Consider the following 16,677-nt stretch of genomic DNA (forward strand, 5'->3'; position numbering starts at 1 on the left):
TTTTCTTTTCTATAGGCTCTTCTCCTCTCTATGGGTTATTCTACCCTGCCCCCCCCCCCCAATGTATACATTCTAAGGTCACAATCTGTGGTCATGTAGGGGCCATGGGACTTGCCGCCTGGTTGATCCCAGGAGTATCTGAGCTCCATCCCCCAGGCCATTAAGCAACTGGGCATGCGATTGTCCTCTCCCGGAGAAAGAGGGGCGTGGGTTGGAGGAGCTTATTTTGATAGGGTTTTATTTAATAAATAAATGGGTAGATTTCTAGCTACTACAGCCAGGACAGATCATTGTGATCTCCCTGGCCAGGCCTCCTGGAAGGAGGGTCTAGTGGGGGGAGGGCGGGGGCTGGGAGCCAGGACCCCTGGGTTCTATCCCTGGCTCCCCCAGGAGCTCCTTTTCTCAGGACTAGCTCACGACTGAGATCAGGGCGACGCCCAGACCTCCCCGACCGAGATAGCCAAGCCCACAGAGGGATGATTCGGACACTGTGTGTCATACTCCCTCTACTGCGACCTCCCCATGGGTGATTCCCCTACTATTCAACGGATATTTCAGCACAGGGGAGTTAGGCTCTCTTGCTCCCTACTCCTGCCCCAGGGAACTGGGTCATGCAGAAATCCCTCACCCCATACCCTGCAGCTCCCCCGCAACACTTCCTACCCACCCCCCGCCCATTGCCACCTGAATATGCCCCCCCACTCCGACCCCAACATTCTTGGGGGTGAGTGATTTGGACACAGACAAATATTTGTTTGCCATGGTTTTATTCCATGCACTAGTCGCTGGGGCCTGCTGGAACACGGGACCCCAGTGGATCTAGAGACCCCCTCCCCCCGACCCCACTATCCTCATTCACACAGTCTTGCCTGACCCCCAAACCGCCCTCCCCCCACCAAATTGATCAGAGGAAAGGGGTTTTACAGGAGCATCTATGAAGGTTTACAGCAGAGGAGTGGGAGCCAGGACTCCTGGGTTCTCTCCCTGGCTCTGGGAGGGGAGTTGGGGCTGGTGGCCATGTCACTGTCCCAGCTGCCCCTGCGCCAGCTGCTCCAGGGCATCTCCTCCGAAGTGGAAGAAGTGCCAGCCCTCCGCGGCCGTGAGGTCCACCGCCCCCTGGCCCTGGTAGAAGTCGATGGCCGCTTGATTCCAGTCCAGCACCATAAACTTCATCTGAGTGCATCTGTTCTTCACACCAATCTGAGAAGGATCAACGGGGGGTGGCTGGGAGTCAGGACTCCTGGGTTCTCTCCGCAGCTCTGGGAGGGGAGTGGGGGCTGTTGGGTTAGAGCGGGGGCGGGGGGGGGGGCTGGTAGCCAGGACGCCTGGATTCTCTCCCCAGCTCTGGGAAGGGAGTGGGGGCTGGGAGCCAGGACTCCTGGGTTCTCTCTGCAGCTCTGGGAGGGGAGTGGGATCTAGTGGTTAGAGCAGGGGGGCGCTGGGAGCCAGGACTCCTGGGTTCTCTCCGCAGCTCCGGGAGGGGAGTGGGGTCTGGTGGCTAGAGCAGGAGAGGCTGGGAGCCAGGCCAGTGCCTCAGTTTCCCCCATGGTAGAAGTGGGAACAATGATCCCCCTAGGGGGCTGGTTTGCAATCTGAGAGCAAGGAAAGGAAGGGATCAGAAAGGGCAAAGGGTCCAATGTCCTGTTACCTCTGCGATTTTACTCATAAGCTTCTTGCCAATGCCTTTACCTGCGTGGGGAGAGAAATCAGCAATTTAAGAGCAGGGTCTAGTGGTTAGAGCTGGGGTGGGGCTGGGAGCCAGGACTCCTGGGTTCTCTCCCCGGCTCTGGGAAGGGAGTGGGGGCTGGGCAGTTAGAGCAGGGGGGGCTGGGAGCCAGGACTCCTGGGTTCTGCTCCACTTTTCCGTGTCCTAGCTCTTCCCCTGGGGTGACTGCCTTGCAGGCATCGCTGGGGCTGTCTGTGTTGGGAACCCCAAATAATGCCACTCTCCCCAGTTCCGTACCTCTGAACTCAGGCATGACGTACAGGTCTTCCATGTAGATGTTTCTGCCTTTCCAGGTACTGTAGGTGAAGAAATAGAGGCCGTACCCCACGACGGTGTGTCCTGGGGCGGGGAACAAAATCCACCAGCTGCCCCCACCTCAGGCACCCCCAAATTCCTCATACTCTCCCAGCCCCCCCAAACCCTTCCCCCAGCCTCTGAGAAATCCCTTCTTCACCCGGCCCCCAATTCCCCACCTCCCAGCCCCCGAAATTCTCTTCCCTGCTCTCAGCCCCCCATTCTCCATCCCCAAAGCTCTCCAGGCACCCCCCATTCTATCCCTGGCTCTGGGAGGGGAGTGGGGGGCTGGTGGGTTAGAGCCGGGTTCCTGGCTGAGGAGGGGCCTGGGAGCTATTTTAGGGGGGGTCCCCTCCGTGGAAAAAGTGAATCAGACAGAAGGAAAAAGAGACAAAGATCTGGATCTTCCCCCCAAACTCAGCCCCTCAGCCACCTCCCCCCGAATCCTCACTGCTGGACCCCCGACCTCCACTTCTGAGACACCGGGACACAGAGCTGGGGTCAGGGATGGCCCGGGGTGGGGGAGCCAAGTCTATCAGGGAAAACTGGGGTAGCTAGTTGTGGGGGGGGGGAGGAGGCGGCGGCACTGAGCTGTCTTCGGCCTCTTGGAGTCCCCCGAATTATTACTGTACCGGGGGGTGCCCCCCCCCGGGCATTGTGGGGCGGGGGGTGCATTACCGTCTCGACTCCGGTGTTCGGGCGGGACCTCTGCCACCAGACATCTGTAGAAAGGGTCGTTGGCGAAACCATCTTCCCTGAGCACTGGGGAGGATATTGGGGGGTGAGGGGGAGACATGGGGGGATGGGGAGGAAAGAGAACCCCACCGTCACTTGCATGCAGGACCCCCCCACCTCCCTGAACCCCCCCCCCACAGTCCCCCTCCCAAATTGGGGCAGCTTCAAACCCCACTCCATGTGCCCCACCCCCCCCGCAGATGCCTCTCTCCCCACCTGCTCCAGAAGAGGGGGTGCGCAACCAGATCCCAAGGGGGGAGGGTGGCGTCGGCGGGGGGGAGGAGGGGCAGAGCTCACCTTGGTCATTGATTTGTACCTGGTCCGGGAGCTTCTCAAACTCTGCCAGCTCCTGGGGGGCAGAAAGGGAGCCCGTGGATCAGCACCCCCCAACTCCTTTCCCCCCCAGCCAGCACCACCGGGATCTCCCCTCAATTCCCCTCTCAGTCGGCCCCCCCACCAATTCCTCTCTCAGCCCCCCCAACCCTCCCTCCAGCCTCTGAGAAATCCCGTCTCCACCCAGCCCCGCCGTTTCTCCCCAGCCCCAATTCCCCTCCCCCTAGCCCCCCCAATTTCCTTCCCTCTTCCCAGGCCCCCCATTCTGCACCCCCAAAGCTCTCCAGGCACCCCCTTCTCTCCCTGGCTCTGGGAGGGCAGTGGGGGCTGGTGGGTTAGAGCTGGGGGGCTGGGAGCCAGGACTCCTGGGTTCTCTCCCCGGCTCTGGGAGGGCAGTGGGGGCTGGTGGGTTAGAGCGGGGGGGCTGGGAGCCAGGACTCCTGGGTTCTCTCCCCGGCTCTGGGAGGGGAGTGGGGGCCGGTGGGTTAGAGCGGGGGGGGGCTGGGAGCCAGGACTCCTGGGTTCACTCCCCGGCTCTGGGAGGGCAGTGGGGGCTGGTGGTTAGAGCGGGGGGGCTGGGAGCCAGGACTCCTGGGTTCTCTCCCCGGCTCTGGGAGGGGAGTGGGGGCCGGTGGGTTAGAGCGGGGGGGGCTGGGAGCCAGGACTCCTGGGTTCTCTCCCCGGCTCTGGGAGGGCAGTGGGGGCTGGTGGTTAGAGCGCGCGCGGGGGGGGGGGGGGCGCGGGGGGCTGGGAGCCCGGACGCCTGGGTTCTGTCCCCATCCAACCTTTATCATCCGCACGACCTCCACACAGTCTTCAGCCCTGCAGGGCCGGACAACGCACTCCATGCCCCCTCCCTCGCCGATCGCCTGGGTTCAAAGTCCCGGCGGGGGAGGCGAGGCTCTGGGAGCTCAGAGTGGGGAGCCGCCGACTGGAGAGAGAGTACTGTATTTCCCAGCATGCACCTGGCTCTGCCCCACAACCGCTGCCCCGTCCAACTGTCCATGGGGCAGAATCCTCCCCCCCGCCCATGAAAGAGACTCAACCTCTCGCTCTCAACACGGAAATAACTAATGGAACCCAGGAGTCCTGCCTCCCAGCCCCCCCGCTCTAACCCACCAGCCCCTACTCCCCTCCCCGAGCCGGGGAGAGAACCCAGGAGTCCTGCCTCCCAGCCCCCCCTGCTCCGATCTCCCAGCCCCCCACTCCCCTCCCCGAGCCCGGGAGAGAACCCAGGAGTCCTGGCTCCCAGCCCCCCCTGCTCTAACCCCCCAGCCCCCACTCCCCTCCCCGAGCCGGGGAGAGAACCCAGGAGTCCTGGCTCCCAGCCCCCCCTGCTCTCACCCACCAGCCCCTACTCCCCTCCCCGAGCCGGGGAGAGAACCCAGGAGTCCGGGCTCCCAGCCCCCCCTGCTCTAACCCCCCAGCCCCCACTCCCCTCCCCGAGCCGGGGAGAGAACCCAGGAGTCCTGGCTCCCAGCCCCCCCGCTCTAACCCACCAGACCCTACTCCCCTCCCAGAGCCGGGGAGAGAACCCAGGAGTCCGGGCTCCCAGCCCCCCCTGCTCTAACCCCCCAGCCCCCACTCCCCTCCCAGAGCTGGGGAGAGAACCCAGGAGTCCTGGCTCCCAGCCCCCCCGCTCTAACCCACCAGCCCCCACTCCCCTCCCCGAGCCGGGGAGAGAACCCAGGAGTCCGGGCTCCCAGCCCCCCCTGCTCTAACCCCCCAGCCCCCACTCCCCTCCCAGAGCTGGGGAGAGAACCCAGGAGTCCTGCCTCCCAGCCCCCCCTGCTCTAACCCACCGGCCCCCAGTCCCCTCCCCGAGCTGGGGAGAGAACCCAGGAGTCCTGCCTCCCAGCCCCCCCTGCTCTAACCCACCGGCCCCCACTCCCCTCCCCGAGCTGGGGAGAGAACCCAGGAGTCGTGGCTCCCAGCCCCCCTGCTCTAACCCCCTAGCCCCCACAGCCCCACCTCCTAAAGCAGCCCTGAAGGGGTTGAAAGATACAACTCCCCCCCCCGCCCCCCCCCCCGAATCATGCACAAGTGAGTTGACACCGTTGTTTATTGGCAAGGGTCCCGAGCCGCGCGGGGTCCCTGCCCCGAGGAGCCCCCCAGGGGCAGGTCACGCCCTGTGGCAGCCCCCGATGGCGCTGTCTCTTGCCAGCCGGATCTGGATTCTGGTCCGAAATCCTGCCGGCGGCAGGATTGAACCCGCAGGACGCCCGGGTTCTCTCCCCGGCGCTGGGAAGGGAGTGGGGGCTGGAGGGTGAGAGACGGAGGGGGGCCGGGAGCCAGGACTCCTGAGTTCTCTCCCCAGCTAGAGCTCTTCACTGTGTCGCCCGCTTCGCCATCTCCCCCACGGCCTGCCCCTCGATGTGCCAGACGAGCCAGTTGTCCCTCGCTGTCACGTCCACGGCCCCCAGTTTCTTGTACAGCGCCGTGGCCGGCTGGTTCCAGTTGGCCGACATGAACCGGAGCTGGGTGCAGCCGTGGGCCAGCGCGAGCTGCGGGAGAGACGGAGGGGCAGAGCTGTTTTACTGACTCACCCATTGGCGTGGGACCAGCAGCGTCCTATCTGCTCTGATGCCAGAAAGCAAGGCTTGGCCCCAGAGGAGTTACCTGGGGGTCTGGCCCCACAGACGGAGCAATGGCCCATTGACCCCAGATTTGGCCCACACAGTTCGGGGAGGAAGAGAGACTGAATTTCGGAGCCAATCTCACCTTGGCCACTTGGCTCAGTAAACTGGTGCCAATCCCTTGGCCTGCAGAGAAGAATATAAATCACTTAGCTCTGAGATTCATACATCCCAGGGCTGCTGTGACACCCTGGCTGGCTCCGAGCCCCCCCTGCTCTAACCCATCAGCCCCCCGCCCGCCAGAGGCCTGCCCCCCAATCATTCCTAGAGCAGACCTTTTAGAACATCAGGGATCTGCTTGGTGCTAAGATGCGGCCACCTCTGGGGCGGTGACACGAGGACCCCTCGCCCGGCGCCGAGATGCAGCCACCTCTGGGGCGGGGCGGCTGGTGACCCAGGGACCCTCGCCCGGCGCGCAGATGCACCCACCTCTGGGGCGGGGCGGCTGGTTACCCAGGGACCCCTTGCCCGGCGCTGAGATGTGGCCACCTCTGGGGCGGGGCGGCTGGTTACCCAGGGACCCCTTGCTCACTGATGATACGTGGGTTCAAACCCTGACCCATGCAGATCTTGCATAAACAGGCCTTAATATTGTTTCCATGAAAGGCAGGACGGTATTAGTTTGGTGCCTGGAGAGAGCGCCCCCTGTCGAGCCCCCTGCCCTGCTCCCTGCCCCACAGCGCCCCCTATCGCCGCCCTGGGGCCAGCCCCCCCTGCCGGGGGAGAGCCCCCCTCCCCCCTCCCTGCCCCCCCAGTGCCCATAAGCGCCACCCTGGGGCCAGCCCTGCCTGCCGGGAGAGAGCGCCCCCTGCTGAGCCCCCCGCCCCGCCCCCTGCCCCACAGCGCCCCTACCTCTGAACTCCGGCATGACGTACAGATCCTCCCCGAAAACGAGCCGCCCTTGCCAGGTGCAGTATCTGAAATAATGGAACTGGTACCCGACGATGGTGCGCCCTGGAGAAACCAGCATGGAAGGCAGAGACAAGGATTGCAGCCGGCAAAGATTTAGCCCCTTGGATGACTTGCTGTGTGCCCACCTCTGGGGCGGGGCAGCGGGTGACCCGGGGACACCTCGCCCGGCCCTGAGATGCGCCCACCTCTGGGGCGGGGCAGCGGGTGACCCGGGGACACCTCGCCCGGCCCTGAGATGCGCCCACCTCTGGGGCGGGGCGGCTGGTGACCCGGGGATGCCTCGCCCGGCCCTGAGATGCGCCCACCGCTGGGGCGGGGCGGCTGGTGACCCGGGGACCCCTCGCCCGGCCCTGAGATGCGCCCACCTCTGGGGCGGGGCAGCGGGTGACCCGGGGACACCTCGCCCGGCCCTGAGATGCGCCCACCTCTGGGGCGGGGCGGCTGGTGACCCGGGGATGCCTCGCCCGGCCCTGAGATGCGCCCACCGCTGGGGCGGGGCGGCTGGTGACCCGGGGACCCCTCGCCCGGCCCTGAGATGCGCCCACCTCTGGGGTGGGGCGGCTGGTGACCCAGGGATGCCTCGCCCGGTGCCGAGATGCGCCCACCTCTGGGGTGGGGCGTGACATAAGCTGCACCCTATGGAGTCAAACACCTCACTCTGTGCAGAACAGCGCCCCCCGCTGAGCCCCCCCCCTGCTGCCAGCGGGCACGTGAGTGTCGCATCCAAACACTGCCCAGCCCCCATACCATTTGCCCTCCCCCTCCCCACATATTCCCACACCTCACCGTCTTTGCTCCTGTGGTCAGGGGGAACTTCGGCTACCAGACAGCCAAACTTGGGGTGCCTCCCGAAGCCGTCCTCCCTGAGCGCTGCAGGCAGAGAGAATAAACAGAAACTGGCTGGATCCAGGCGGGGCTGGGAGCCAGGACTCCTGGGTTCTCTCCCTGGCTCTGGGAGGGGAGTGGGGGCTGGTGGGTTAGAGCAGGGCGGGCTGGGAGCCAGGACTCCTGGGTTCTCTCCTTGGCTCTGAGAGGGGACAGGGGACTGGTGGGTCCGAGCAGGGGGGCTGGGAGTCAGGACTCCTGGGTTCTCTCCCTGGCTCTGGGAGGGGAGTGGGGGCAGGTGGGTTAGAACAGGGCGGCCTGGGAGCCAGGACTCCTGGGTTCTATGGGGGAGGGGAGTGGGGTCTGGTGATTAGAGCAGGGTGGGCTGGGAGCCAGGACTCCTGGGTTCTCTCCCTGGCTCTGGGAGGGGAGTGGGGACTAGTGGTTAGAGCGGGGGGGGGGGGAGGAATTTCAACAAGGAGTGGGGGTGAAGAAACTCCCATCTGCTCCCCTGGCACTGAAATCCAACCCTGAACGTAGCTCATGGGTAAAGCCCCACTAACTTACCTTCGGGGGTAGTTTTGACCTGATCCAAAGCCTTGTGAAACGTTGCCCCTTCCTGTTGAGAGATGACAGATCCTGTGTAACCAGCCGCCCCGCCCCAGAGGTGGCCGCATCTCAGCGCCGGGCAAGGGGGTCCCTGTGTAACCTGATGCCCTGCCCCATAGGTGGTCGTTTCTCCATGCCGGGCGAGGGGTCCCTGGATCACCAGCCGCCCCGCCCCAGAGGTGGCCGCATCTCAGTGTCAGGTGAGGGGTCCCTGGATAACCAGCCGCCCTGCCCCAGAGGTGGCTGCATCTCAACACCTGTTGTTAATGTGCCCACATCCCTGCTACCCTGGGAATGGGGAACTTTCCAGCTGAATCCAGGACTCCTGGGTTCTATCCTGGCTTCGGTAGGGGAAGGGAGAGGAAATTAGCAGTCAGAGCAGGGGAGGCTGGGAGCCAGGACGCCTGGGTTCTATCTCCACCCGTTGCTACCACCCCTGGGCAGCTCCATTCCCTCGGGGTGTGATTACGCTTCCCTACGCTGCTCACCCGAATCAGCTGCATGACGTCCTTGAGGTCCCTCAGGGCCCAGGGTCGGATAACATAGCTCACGGCTGCTGGCATCTCTTCTCCTCTCTCCCCCTTCTCGGCTCTTGGACTTTTGGCCTTTCGGTCACATATCCAGGAGGAGGAGTCCCAGCCACTTGGAGAGCCCTCCGTGTCTGCAGTTCCCTATGGAGCCAGGAGGGGGCGCCAAGTAGAAGGCAACCCCACCACTAACACCAACCAGATGGGATCCCACCGCTCACACCAATTGGAATCCAAGACACGTTAGCCACGGTACCTCTCCCTCTGAGCCAGAGGGGCAGGGGTAGCCACGTAAAAGGGGCCAGTGTCCCCAGCTACAGACACTCCTAGCCCAGAGACCAGTGTGCATCCGTGGGGGATAGGATGTGGTGAGCATGGAACTGAGCCCTTGGGGTGAAGATGGGGGGGGCCCAGGAGAAGCTGGGTGCTATACCCATGGGGGAGGATGGATCCAGTGAGAGAGACAGAGGTGTATAGGGAGGGATGGATAGAGGGGTGTTGTGTATGGATGGACAGATTGATGGATAGATAGATAGGTGAGCGTGCATGGGGATGGCTCGGTAGATAGGAGGGGGGATGGATGGATGGACAGAGGTATGTGGATTTGGATGGACAGATGGTAGAAGTGGATGGATGGATGGATGAGTATGGATGGATGGGTAGATGTATGGATGGACAGAGGTGCGTGGGGTTGGACAGATGGATGGATGGGTATGGATGGATGCATAGATGGACGGATGGACAGAGGTGCATGGGGGATGGATGGCAATATGGGAGAGGTGAGTGGGTGGGTGGATGGATGGATAGATAGAGATGGTTAGATGGGTGGATGGAAGGATGGACAGAGGTACATGGGGTTGGATGGACAGATGGATGGGTGGATGGGTAGATGGATGGATGGACAGAGGTGTGTGGGGTTGGATGGACAGACGGATGGATGGACAGATAGGTAGGTAGATATGGATGGACGGATGGGTGGATGGACGGGTAGATGAGTGGATGGATTGATGGATGGATGGGTAGGTAGATATGGATGGACAGATGAGTGGATGGATAGATGGACAGCTGGACATGGGGATGGACAGATGGATGGTTGGACAGATAGATAGACATGGATGGATGGACGGACGGATGGATGGGTAGATAGATATGGATGGACAGCTGGACATGGGGATGGATGGATGGATGGATGGGTAGGTAGATATGGATGGATGGATGGTCGGATGGATGGATAGATATGGATGAATGGATGGACAGCTGGACATGGGGATGGATGGACAGATGGATGGACAGATAGATAGACATGGATGGATGGAGGGATGGTGTCACGGAGTCCCCGGGCGATGCTCTGGATCTGCTCCCCATGAAGCCAGTCAGGACTCTGGGGAGTCTCCTCTCTGGGAGCAGCCTGTCTGCAGGACACACAGCTCCCCCGGCTCCACCTTCTGGGTCTGACCTCGGAGCCTTCAGCCTCCTCTGCCCCTCCGTGCGCTTCCCACAGCGAGTCCACCCATGCGAGGTCCTGGGGGGGCCAGAGGGTCCTGCCCCCCAACTCCGCAGTCAGACGGGACTCTCAGCCAGCCAGTAACACAGGAGGTTTATTAGACGACAGGAACATGGTCTAACACAGAGCTTGTAGGTGCAGAGAACAGGACCCCTCAGCTGGGTCCATTTTGGGGGGCAGGGAGCCAGACAACCCCGTCTGCCCTTCACTCCATGTCCCAGCCAGCCCCAAACTGAAACTCTCTCCAGCCCCCCCCTCCTCTGGGCTTTGTCCCTTTCCCGGGCCAGGAGGGCACCTGATTCCTTTGTTCTCCAACCCTTTAGCTCTCACCTTGCAGGTGGGAAGGGCCCAGGCCATCAGTTGCCAGGAAACAGGGTGTCGGCCATTCTCTGTGTCCAGACCCCTGCCCACATCTGCCCTCTAGGGCTCTGCAATGATCATACACCCTTATCCCACCCCCTAGATACTTAAGAAATGCCTAGGGGAAACTGAGGCACCCCCACACTATTCAGAGGAAACATTAAGAACAGTCCCCCACTTCGTCACAGATGGATGGCTGGACGGGTAGATAGATATGGATGGAGATGGGTGGATGGACAGATGGACAGATGTGCATGGGGCTGGCTGCACAGACGGCTCAAAGCGGGTACCCGGTACCCTGATGGACGGCCAGGCCCGGCCCTGGGCTGGGGGGGCTCACTGGTGTCCCGGGCTAGCTCTGCCTGGTCTCAGGCTCAGCCCTGCAGCAGGTGGGCTAATGGCAGGCCGCCTGCTGGGCTCCTCCTTGGGCTGGTTCGGGGCCACGGGGTGGGGGTGGGTGGGATCTGGTCGGCCTCAGTCCCCTGGCTAGGGGCCCCACAGATGGGCAGAGCGAGGCAGGCCCCTGTGCAGGGCAGGGGGCCCCTCAGGGAACCTAATCACTAAGCTGGGGGTCGAGGTCCATTGCTGCTCAGCTGACAAGCCTCTCAGGGGGCATCGGGGGGGTCGCCCCCCGCCCCACTCGCTGATCACATGCTGGGGGGAAGGGATCGACATGGGACAAAGATCTCATGGGGGGGGCAGTGGCGGGCTGGAAAGGAAGGTAAAAATTACCCAGCCCCAAAACTAGATGGTTTAATGGTTAAGGGCTGGGAATGCAGGGGGCAGGACGCCTGGGTTCTCCCCCGGACTCTGGCAGGAGAGTGAGGGCAGGCGGGTTAGAGCCGGGGGGGGCTGGGAGCCAGGACTCCTGGGTTCTCCCCCCGGCTCTGGCAGGGGAGCGGGATGAAGGCTGGGAAGTTCTCTCGGGCCGAGGGTGGAATTTCGGGTCACATCCAGGGCCCCCGAGCCGCCCGCTGGCCCGGTTCGGAGCAGGGCGACGAACGTGGGGCGCCCGGCTGCCTGGCATCTCGGCCCTACGTCCTGCCAGTCTCTTCCTTGGCACAGCCCCGCAGTCGTCCCCCCCCGGCCTCTGTGCCCCCCCTTTCATCTCAGTTTTCCTGGCCACGGAGCAGGTGCCCCCGGCCGGTCGGGGGAGCTCAGGATGGGGCCCAGAGGCCGTCGGATGGGCCCTTTCGGGTTCTCGAACCGTCCCCGAGTCCTTGGGTCAGAGAGGTCTCAGGTCCCACCTGGCTCTGCCTTCCTGTGCGGGCCCCAACCGCCCCCCCGGGATCCCACCGGCCCCCGGGGACCCCACTGCCAGCTTGATACGGCGCCGATAATCCATGGCAGGGAACGGCAAATCCACCACAGCCCTGCCCCCCGCCCTATCCACCAGCCCCCACTCCCCTCCCAGAGCTGGGAAAGAACCCAGGAGTCCTGGCTCCCAGCCCCCCCTGCTCTGACCCACCAGCCCCCACTCCCCTCCCAGAGCTGGGGAGAGAACCCAGGAGTCCTGGCTCCCAGCCCCCCTCTCCTCTAACCCACCAGCCCCCACTCCCCTCCCAGAGCTGGGAAAGAACCCAGGAGTCCTGGCTCCCAGCCCCCCCTGCTCTAACCCACCAGCCCCCACTCCCATCCCAGAGCCAGGGAGAGAACCCAGGTGTCCTGGCTTCACTTCCCCATGTCCATTAAAGCATTTATTTTTAGGGTCTTCCTGCAAGAATCACCCTGACGTCACCAGCCAGGCCCACACCAGCCCCCCGGTAATTTTTCTGGCGGGGGGGGTTGGGGCACTGGGAAAACCAGCTCCTCACGTCCCACCAGGGCTAGGGCTAACCCTGTCCCCATCAGACCCCCCCTCTTTAACCCCCTCCCTATTGCCCCCCATCAGAGCCCCCTCCCCCTCTCTGCGGACCCGCCCATCCTTTGGGAGTTATGGAGACAACCCCCTCCTCCCACCCCACTGGGGAATCCCCCTACCCCCGGAGATGCTCACTCCCTCTGGCGAACCCCCAGCTCCCCCCAACCCATCTGGGCTCTGTCCCCCCCCCCCCTGCAAGGCCCCTAAAATTTGCTCCGGGCCGCCAATCTCCGCAGGGCGTCCTCTTTGAAGTGGAAGAGGCTCCAGCCCTCCTTGGCCGTCAGATCCTGGCCGCCCTGCCTGGCCAGGAAGCCCATTTCGTAGGTGTTCGACTCGTCTATATGCATGCGGAGCTGGCCACAGCCCTTGGCCACGGCTGCCTGCAGGGGGCAGCAAAGAGAGAGGGGTTAGACCCGCTGCTGCTGGGGGAATCTTCGCTACCGGGAGGCAGTGCGGGGCATAGGACACACAGAGGAGCAGAGAGAGGGGTTAGACCATTGCTGTGTGGGGAATCTCCACTACCAGGGGTCAGTAAAGGGCACAGGGCACATGGGAGAGCAGAGAAAGGGGTTAGACCAGCTGCTGTGGGGGGAGTCTTTGTTTCGGCGGGCAGTGTGGGGCATAGGACACACGGAGGAGCAGAAACAGGTTAGACCCACTGCTGGGTGGGGTGATGAAATCTCTGCTACCTGGCAGCAGTGCGGGGCATAGGACACATGGGAGAGCAGAGAAAGGGGTTAGACCAGCTGCTGTGGGGGGAATCTTTGCTGCTGGAGGGCAGTGTGGGGCATAGGACACACGGAGGAGCAGAAACAGGTTAGACCCACTGCTGGGTGGGCTGGTGGAATCTCTGCTACTGGGCAGCAGTGCGGGCCATAGGACACATGGGAGAGCAGAAAAAGAATTTAGATTTGGTGTTGTGGTGGTGGGGGGGAATCTTGGCTACCTGAGGGCAATATGGGGCATAGGACACACTGAGGAGCAGAGAAAGAGGTTAAACCCACTGCTGTGGGGGAATCTCTGCTACCTGGTAGCAGTGCAGGGCATAGGACACACAGGGAGGGGTGTGCGATGGCGGGGGGCAGAGGGCTGGGGTGTCTCTCACACACACAGGCTAGTCACCCCAATCCTGGCCCATCGCTGTGATGAAGTAAGAGGTCTCAGATGACCCGGGTTGGGGCCGGTCAGACAGGTGGGGGGTGGGGCTGGTGACCCCAGCAAAGAGGGGTTTGCTCCTTAGGGCAGAGTTGGGGGGCTCAGGGTGGGGTGTGGGGGTTAGAGTTGAGCAGCCCCCCCTACCCCCCCGCACCGCCAGTGACCGAAACTCACCTGGGCAGCCTTCTCAATCAGCCGCTTCCCGATCTGCTGGCCTGTGGGAGGAACAGAACTGAGCCCGGACTCCTGGGTTCTCTCTCTGGCTCTGGGAGGGGAGTGGGGGCTGGTGGGTTAGAGCAGGGGGGACAGGGAGCCAGGACGCCTGAGTTCTCTCCCCGGCTCTGGGAGGGGAGTGGGGGCTGGTGGGTTAGAGGAGGGGGGGCTGGGGGGGCCAGGACGCCTGGGTTCTCTCTCCGACTCGGGGAGGGGAGTGGGGGCTGGTGGGTTAGAGCAGGGGGGGCTGGGAGCCAGGACGCCTGGGTTCTCTCCCCGGCTCTGGGAGGGGAGTGGGGGCTGGTGGGTTAGAGCAGGGGGGGCAGGGACCCAGGACTCCTGGGTTCTCTCTCTGGCTCTGGGAGGGGAGTGGGGGCTGGTGGGTTAGAACAGTGGGGGCTGGGAGCCAGGACACCTGGGTTCTCTCTCCGGCTCGGGGAGGGGAGCGGGGCCTGGTGGGTCAGAGCGGGGGATGGGGGGCAGGGAGCCCGGACTCCTGGGTCCTCCCCCCGGCCCTGGCCCGGCCGTACCTCTGAACTGCGGCTGAACGTAGAGATTATCCACGTAGAGGTTCCTGCCCTTCCAGGTGCTGTATGTGAAGCTGGACAGGACGTAGCCCACGATGCCACCTGTGGGGGAGCCCTGAGCTTCGGGCTGGGGCAGGATCTGTGGGCGTCACCCCGGGGCTGGGGTAGCCCCTCGACGCCCCCCCCCACCCCCACCCCCGCAGCGACAGCGGTCGGTAGCTGTACGGGGCCCATGACACACAGGGAGCCATCGGCATCCTCGCCAGCCTGGGGCAGACACGTGCACATCTCCGGGGGTGGCATCGCACGAGCGATCACGCACCACCAGGGGGCGGCGTCGCACGAGTGGTTACACACCACCAGGGGATGGCGTCACACGAGCGATCACACACCACCAGGGGGCGGCGTCGCATGACCGCACGCACCACCAGGGGGCGGCGCTGCACGAGCGATCACGCACCACCAGGGGGTGGCGTCGCACGAGCGATCACGCACCACCAGGAAGCGGCGTCGCACGAGCGATCACGCACCACCAGGAAGCGGCGTCGCACGAGCGATCACACACCACCAGGGGGCGGCGTCTCACGAGCGATCACACACCACCAGGGGGCGGCGTCGCACGAGCGATCACACACCACCAGGGGGCGGCGTTGCATGAGCACACGCACCACGAGGGGGCGGCGTCGCATGAGCGATCACACACCACGAGGGGGCGGCGTCGCACGAGCGATCACACACCACGAGGGGGCGGCGTCGCACGAGCGATCACACACCACGAGGGGGCGGCGTCGCACGAGCACACGCACCACCGGGGGGTGGCATCGCATGAGCGGTTACACACCACCGGGGGTGGCGTTGCACGACCCCACACACATACCCTCCTTGTTCGTCTGCTGGGGGGGCAGCTCCGCCACGTAGCAGTCGTACTGGGGTTGCGCCCCGAACCCGTCCTCTCTCAGCGCTGGGCAGGGGAAGGAGAGACACGTGTCAGGGCCCACCGCCCCCCCCCCCGCGCAGGGTGTGAGAAAGGGGCGCACCGGAGTGGGGCACCGGTGGGGGGCACTGCCGAATGGGAGGGAGCCAGAGCTGTGGGGCAAGGGGTGTGCAGAGCCAGAGACACCCCCCTAGCACCCCTCACTACTCGGACCCCCTCCCTGGGCCCCCTCCCCCTCTGCCCCTCATCCCTCCCTCATTGCTAGGACCCCTCCCCCTCTGCCTGGGCTCCCTCCCCCTCCGCCAGAGCCCCCCAACCCCCTGAGGGCTCTTACCTTCCAGGGTGACTTTCACATCGGTAGGGGGCAGCCTGTAATGGACGGCAATCTCCTGCAACAGACAGCCCCCCCCCTGAGTGCCCCAGAGCCACCGCTGCCCCCTGGGCCCCAGCCCCCTGCCCCCGAGGGCCAGCCCCCTGCCACCCCCATCCTGAGCCTCTCTCTGCTACAGCAGGATCGTAGAGGGGTGGGGGGCGACCTCCGGACGCCTGGGTTCTCTCCCCAGCTCTGGGGAGGCAGTGGGGGCTGGTGGGTTAAAGCAGAAGGAGGCTGGGAGCCAGGACTCCTGGGTTCTCTCCCCAGCTGTGGGAGGGGAGTGGGGGCTGGTGGTTAGAGCAGCAGAGGCTGGGAGCCAGGACTCCTGGGTTCTCTCCCTGGGTTTGGGAGGGGAGTGGGGGCTGGTGGATTAGAGCGGGGGGAGGGGGCGGGGGGCTGGGACCAGGACCCCTCCCTTCCCTGACCTTGATGAACTGCAGGATGACCTTGCAGTCCTTCACCGTGCACGGTCGGATGATGCAGTTCATGGTACCGGGTCCCTCCTCTGCCTTTTTCCCTCCCGGCCCTTGGACTCCTGCTGCCCCTTTAAGAGCAGCTGCCGGGGGGAGATGGGGGTGGGGGTGGGGCTACACAGTTAGAGGGAGGAGTTTTGTCCAACCTTTGAGTCTCAAATGGCTGCGAACCAATTCCCTCCAGCGCCAGGAGGGGGTGCCAGGCAGGAAGGAGCCATCCCACCGCTGACACCAAACAGAGGGGATCCCACCGCTGACACCAAACAGAGGGGATCCCACCTCTAACACCAAACAGAGGGGATCCCACCGCTGACACCAAGCAACTTCTGATTGCAAAGGAGCTTGGGACCAGAGGGACGGTGACTCCTTCTCCCCGCATAGGGAGCAATAGGGGACCTGGGGAGTGGGGGGTGGGTCTGCAGCCACAGCTGGGTTTCAGGTGGAGGAAATAGGGCCAGGTTTGAGGGTGGCTCTGGTCTACACCGGGGGTTATGGGGAGTGAGGACGGTGAGCGTGTGTGAACAGATGGGGAACTAAAATGGAGTGGGGGCTTCTGGGTTATGGGCTGAGATCTGGGAGGGGAGTAGGGTGGGATTCAGGACTCCTGGGTTCTCTCCCCACCTGTGGGAGGGGAGGGGGTGTTTAGTAGGTCGGTGGGGGGACTGGAATTCAAGACACAG

At 64.0% G+C, this 16,677-nt stretch overlaps 2 protein-coding genes across 4 annotated transcripts; both read right to left on the reverse strand.

Moving 5' to 3' along the window:
- Positions 1 to 362: 362 nt before the first annotated feature.
- On the reverse strand, positions 363 to 4,200 carry LOC102942355 (thialysine N-epsilon-acetyltransferase). The gene is made up of 6 exons (XM_037888786.2): positions 3,874 to 4,200; positions 3,053 to 3,104; positions 2,699 to 2,782; positions 1,964 to 2,065; positions 1,649 to 1,689; positions 363 to 1,200 (listed from the first exon to the last, which is right to left on the reverse strand). The coding sequence occupies exons 1-6, from the start codon at positions 3,934 to 3,936 to the stop codon at positions 1,021 to 1,023; spliced, it is 522 nt and encodes a 173-aa protein (XP_037744714.1). The 5' UTR covers positions 3,937 to 4,200; the 3' UTR covers positions 363 to 1,020.
- Positions 4,201 to 5,140: 940 nt separating this feature from the next.
- Positions 5,141 to 16,101, reverse strand: LOC102948152 (thialysine N-epsilon-acetyltransferase-like). Of its 3 annotated transcripts, none has more exons than XM_043537625.1 (10): positions 15,950 to 16,101; positions 15,486 to 15,540; positions 15,095 to 15,178; positions 14,221 to 14,319; positions 13,652 to 13,692; positions 8,029 to 8,080; positions 7,423 to 7,506; positions 6,577 to 6,678; positions 5,708 to 5,850; positions 5,303 to 5,592 (listed from the first exon to the last, which is right to left on the reverse strand). In XM_043537625.1, the coding sequence occupies exons 1-10, from the start codon at positions 16,010 to 16,012 to the stop codon at positions 5,416 to 5,418; spliced, it is 900 nt and encodes a 299-aa protein (XP_043393560.1). In that variant the 5' UTR covers positions 16,013 to 16,101; the 3' UTR covers positions 5,303 to 5,415. The 3 variants fall into 3 exon arrangements, with proteins under 3 accessions (XP_043393559.1, XP_043393560.1, XP_037744711.1); XM_037888783.2 differs by having other exon boundaries at positions 5,306 to 5,592; positions 5,810 to 5,850; XM_043537624.1 differs by lacking the exon at positions 5,708 to 5,850 and having other exon boundaries at positions 5,141 to 5,592.
- Positions 16,102 to 16,677: the final 576 nt, after the last annotated feature.

This window comes from Chelonia mydas, unplaced genomic scaffold (assembly GCF_015237465.2).
Source record: "Chelonia mydas isolate rCheMyd1 unplaced genomic scaffold, rCheMyd1.pri.v2 scaffold_61_arrow_ctg1, whole genome shotgun sequence".
Classification (NCBI taxonomy): domain Eukaryota; kingdom Metazoa; phylum Chordata; order Testudines; family Cheloniidae; genus Chelonia; species Chelonia mydas.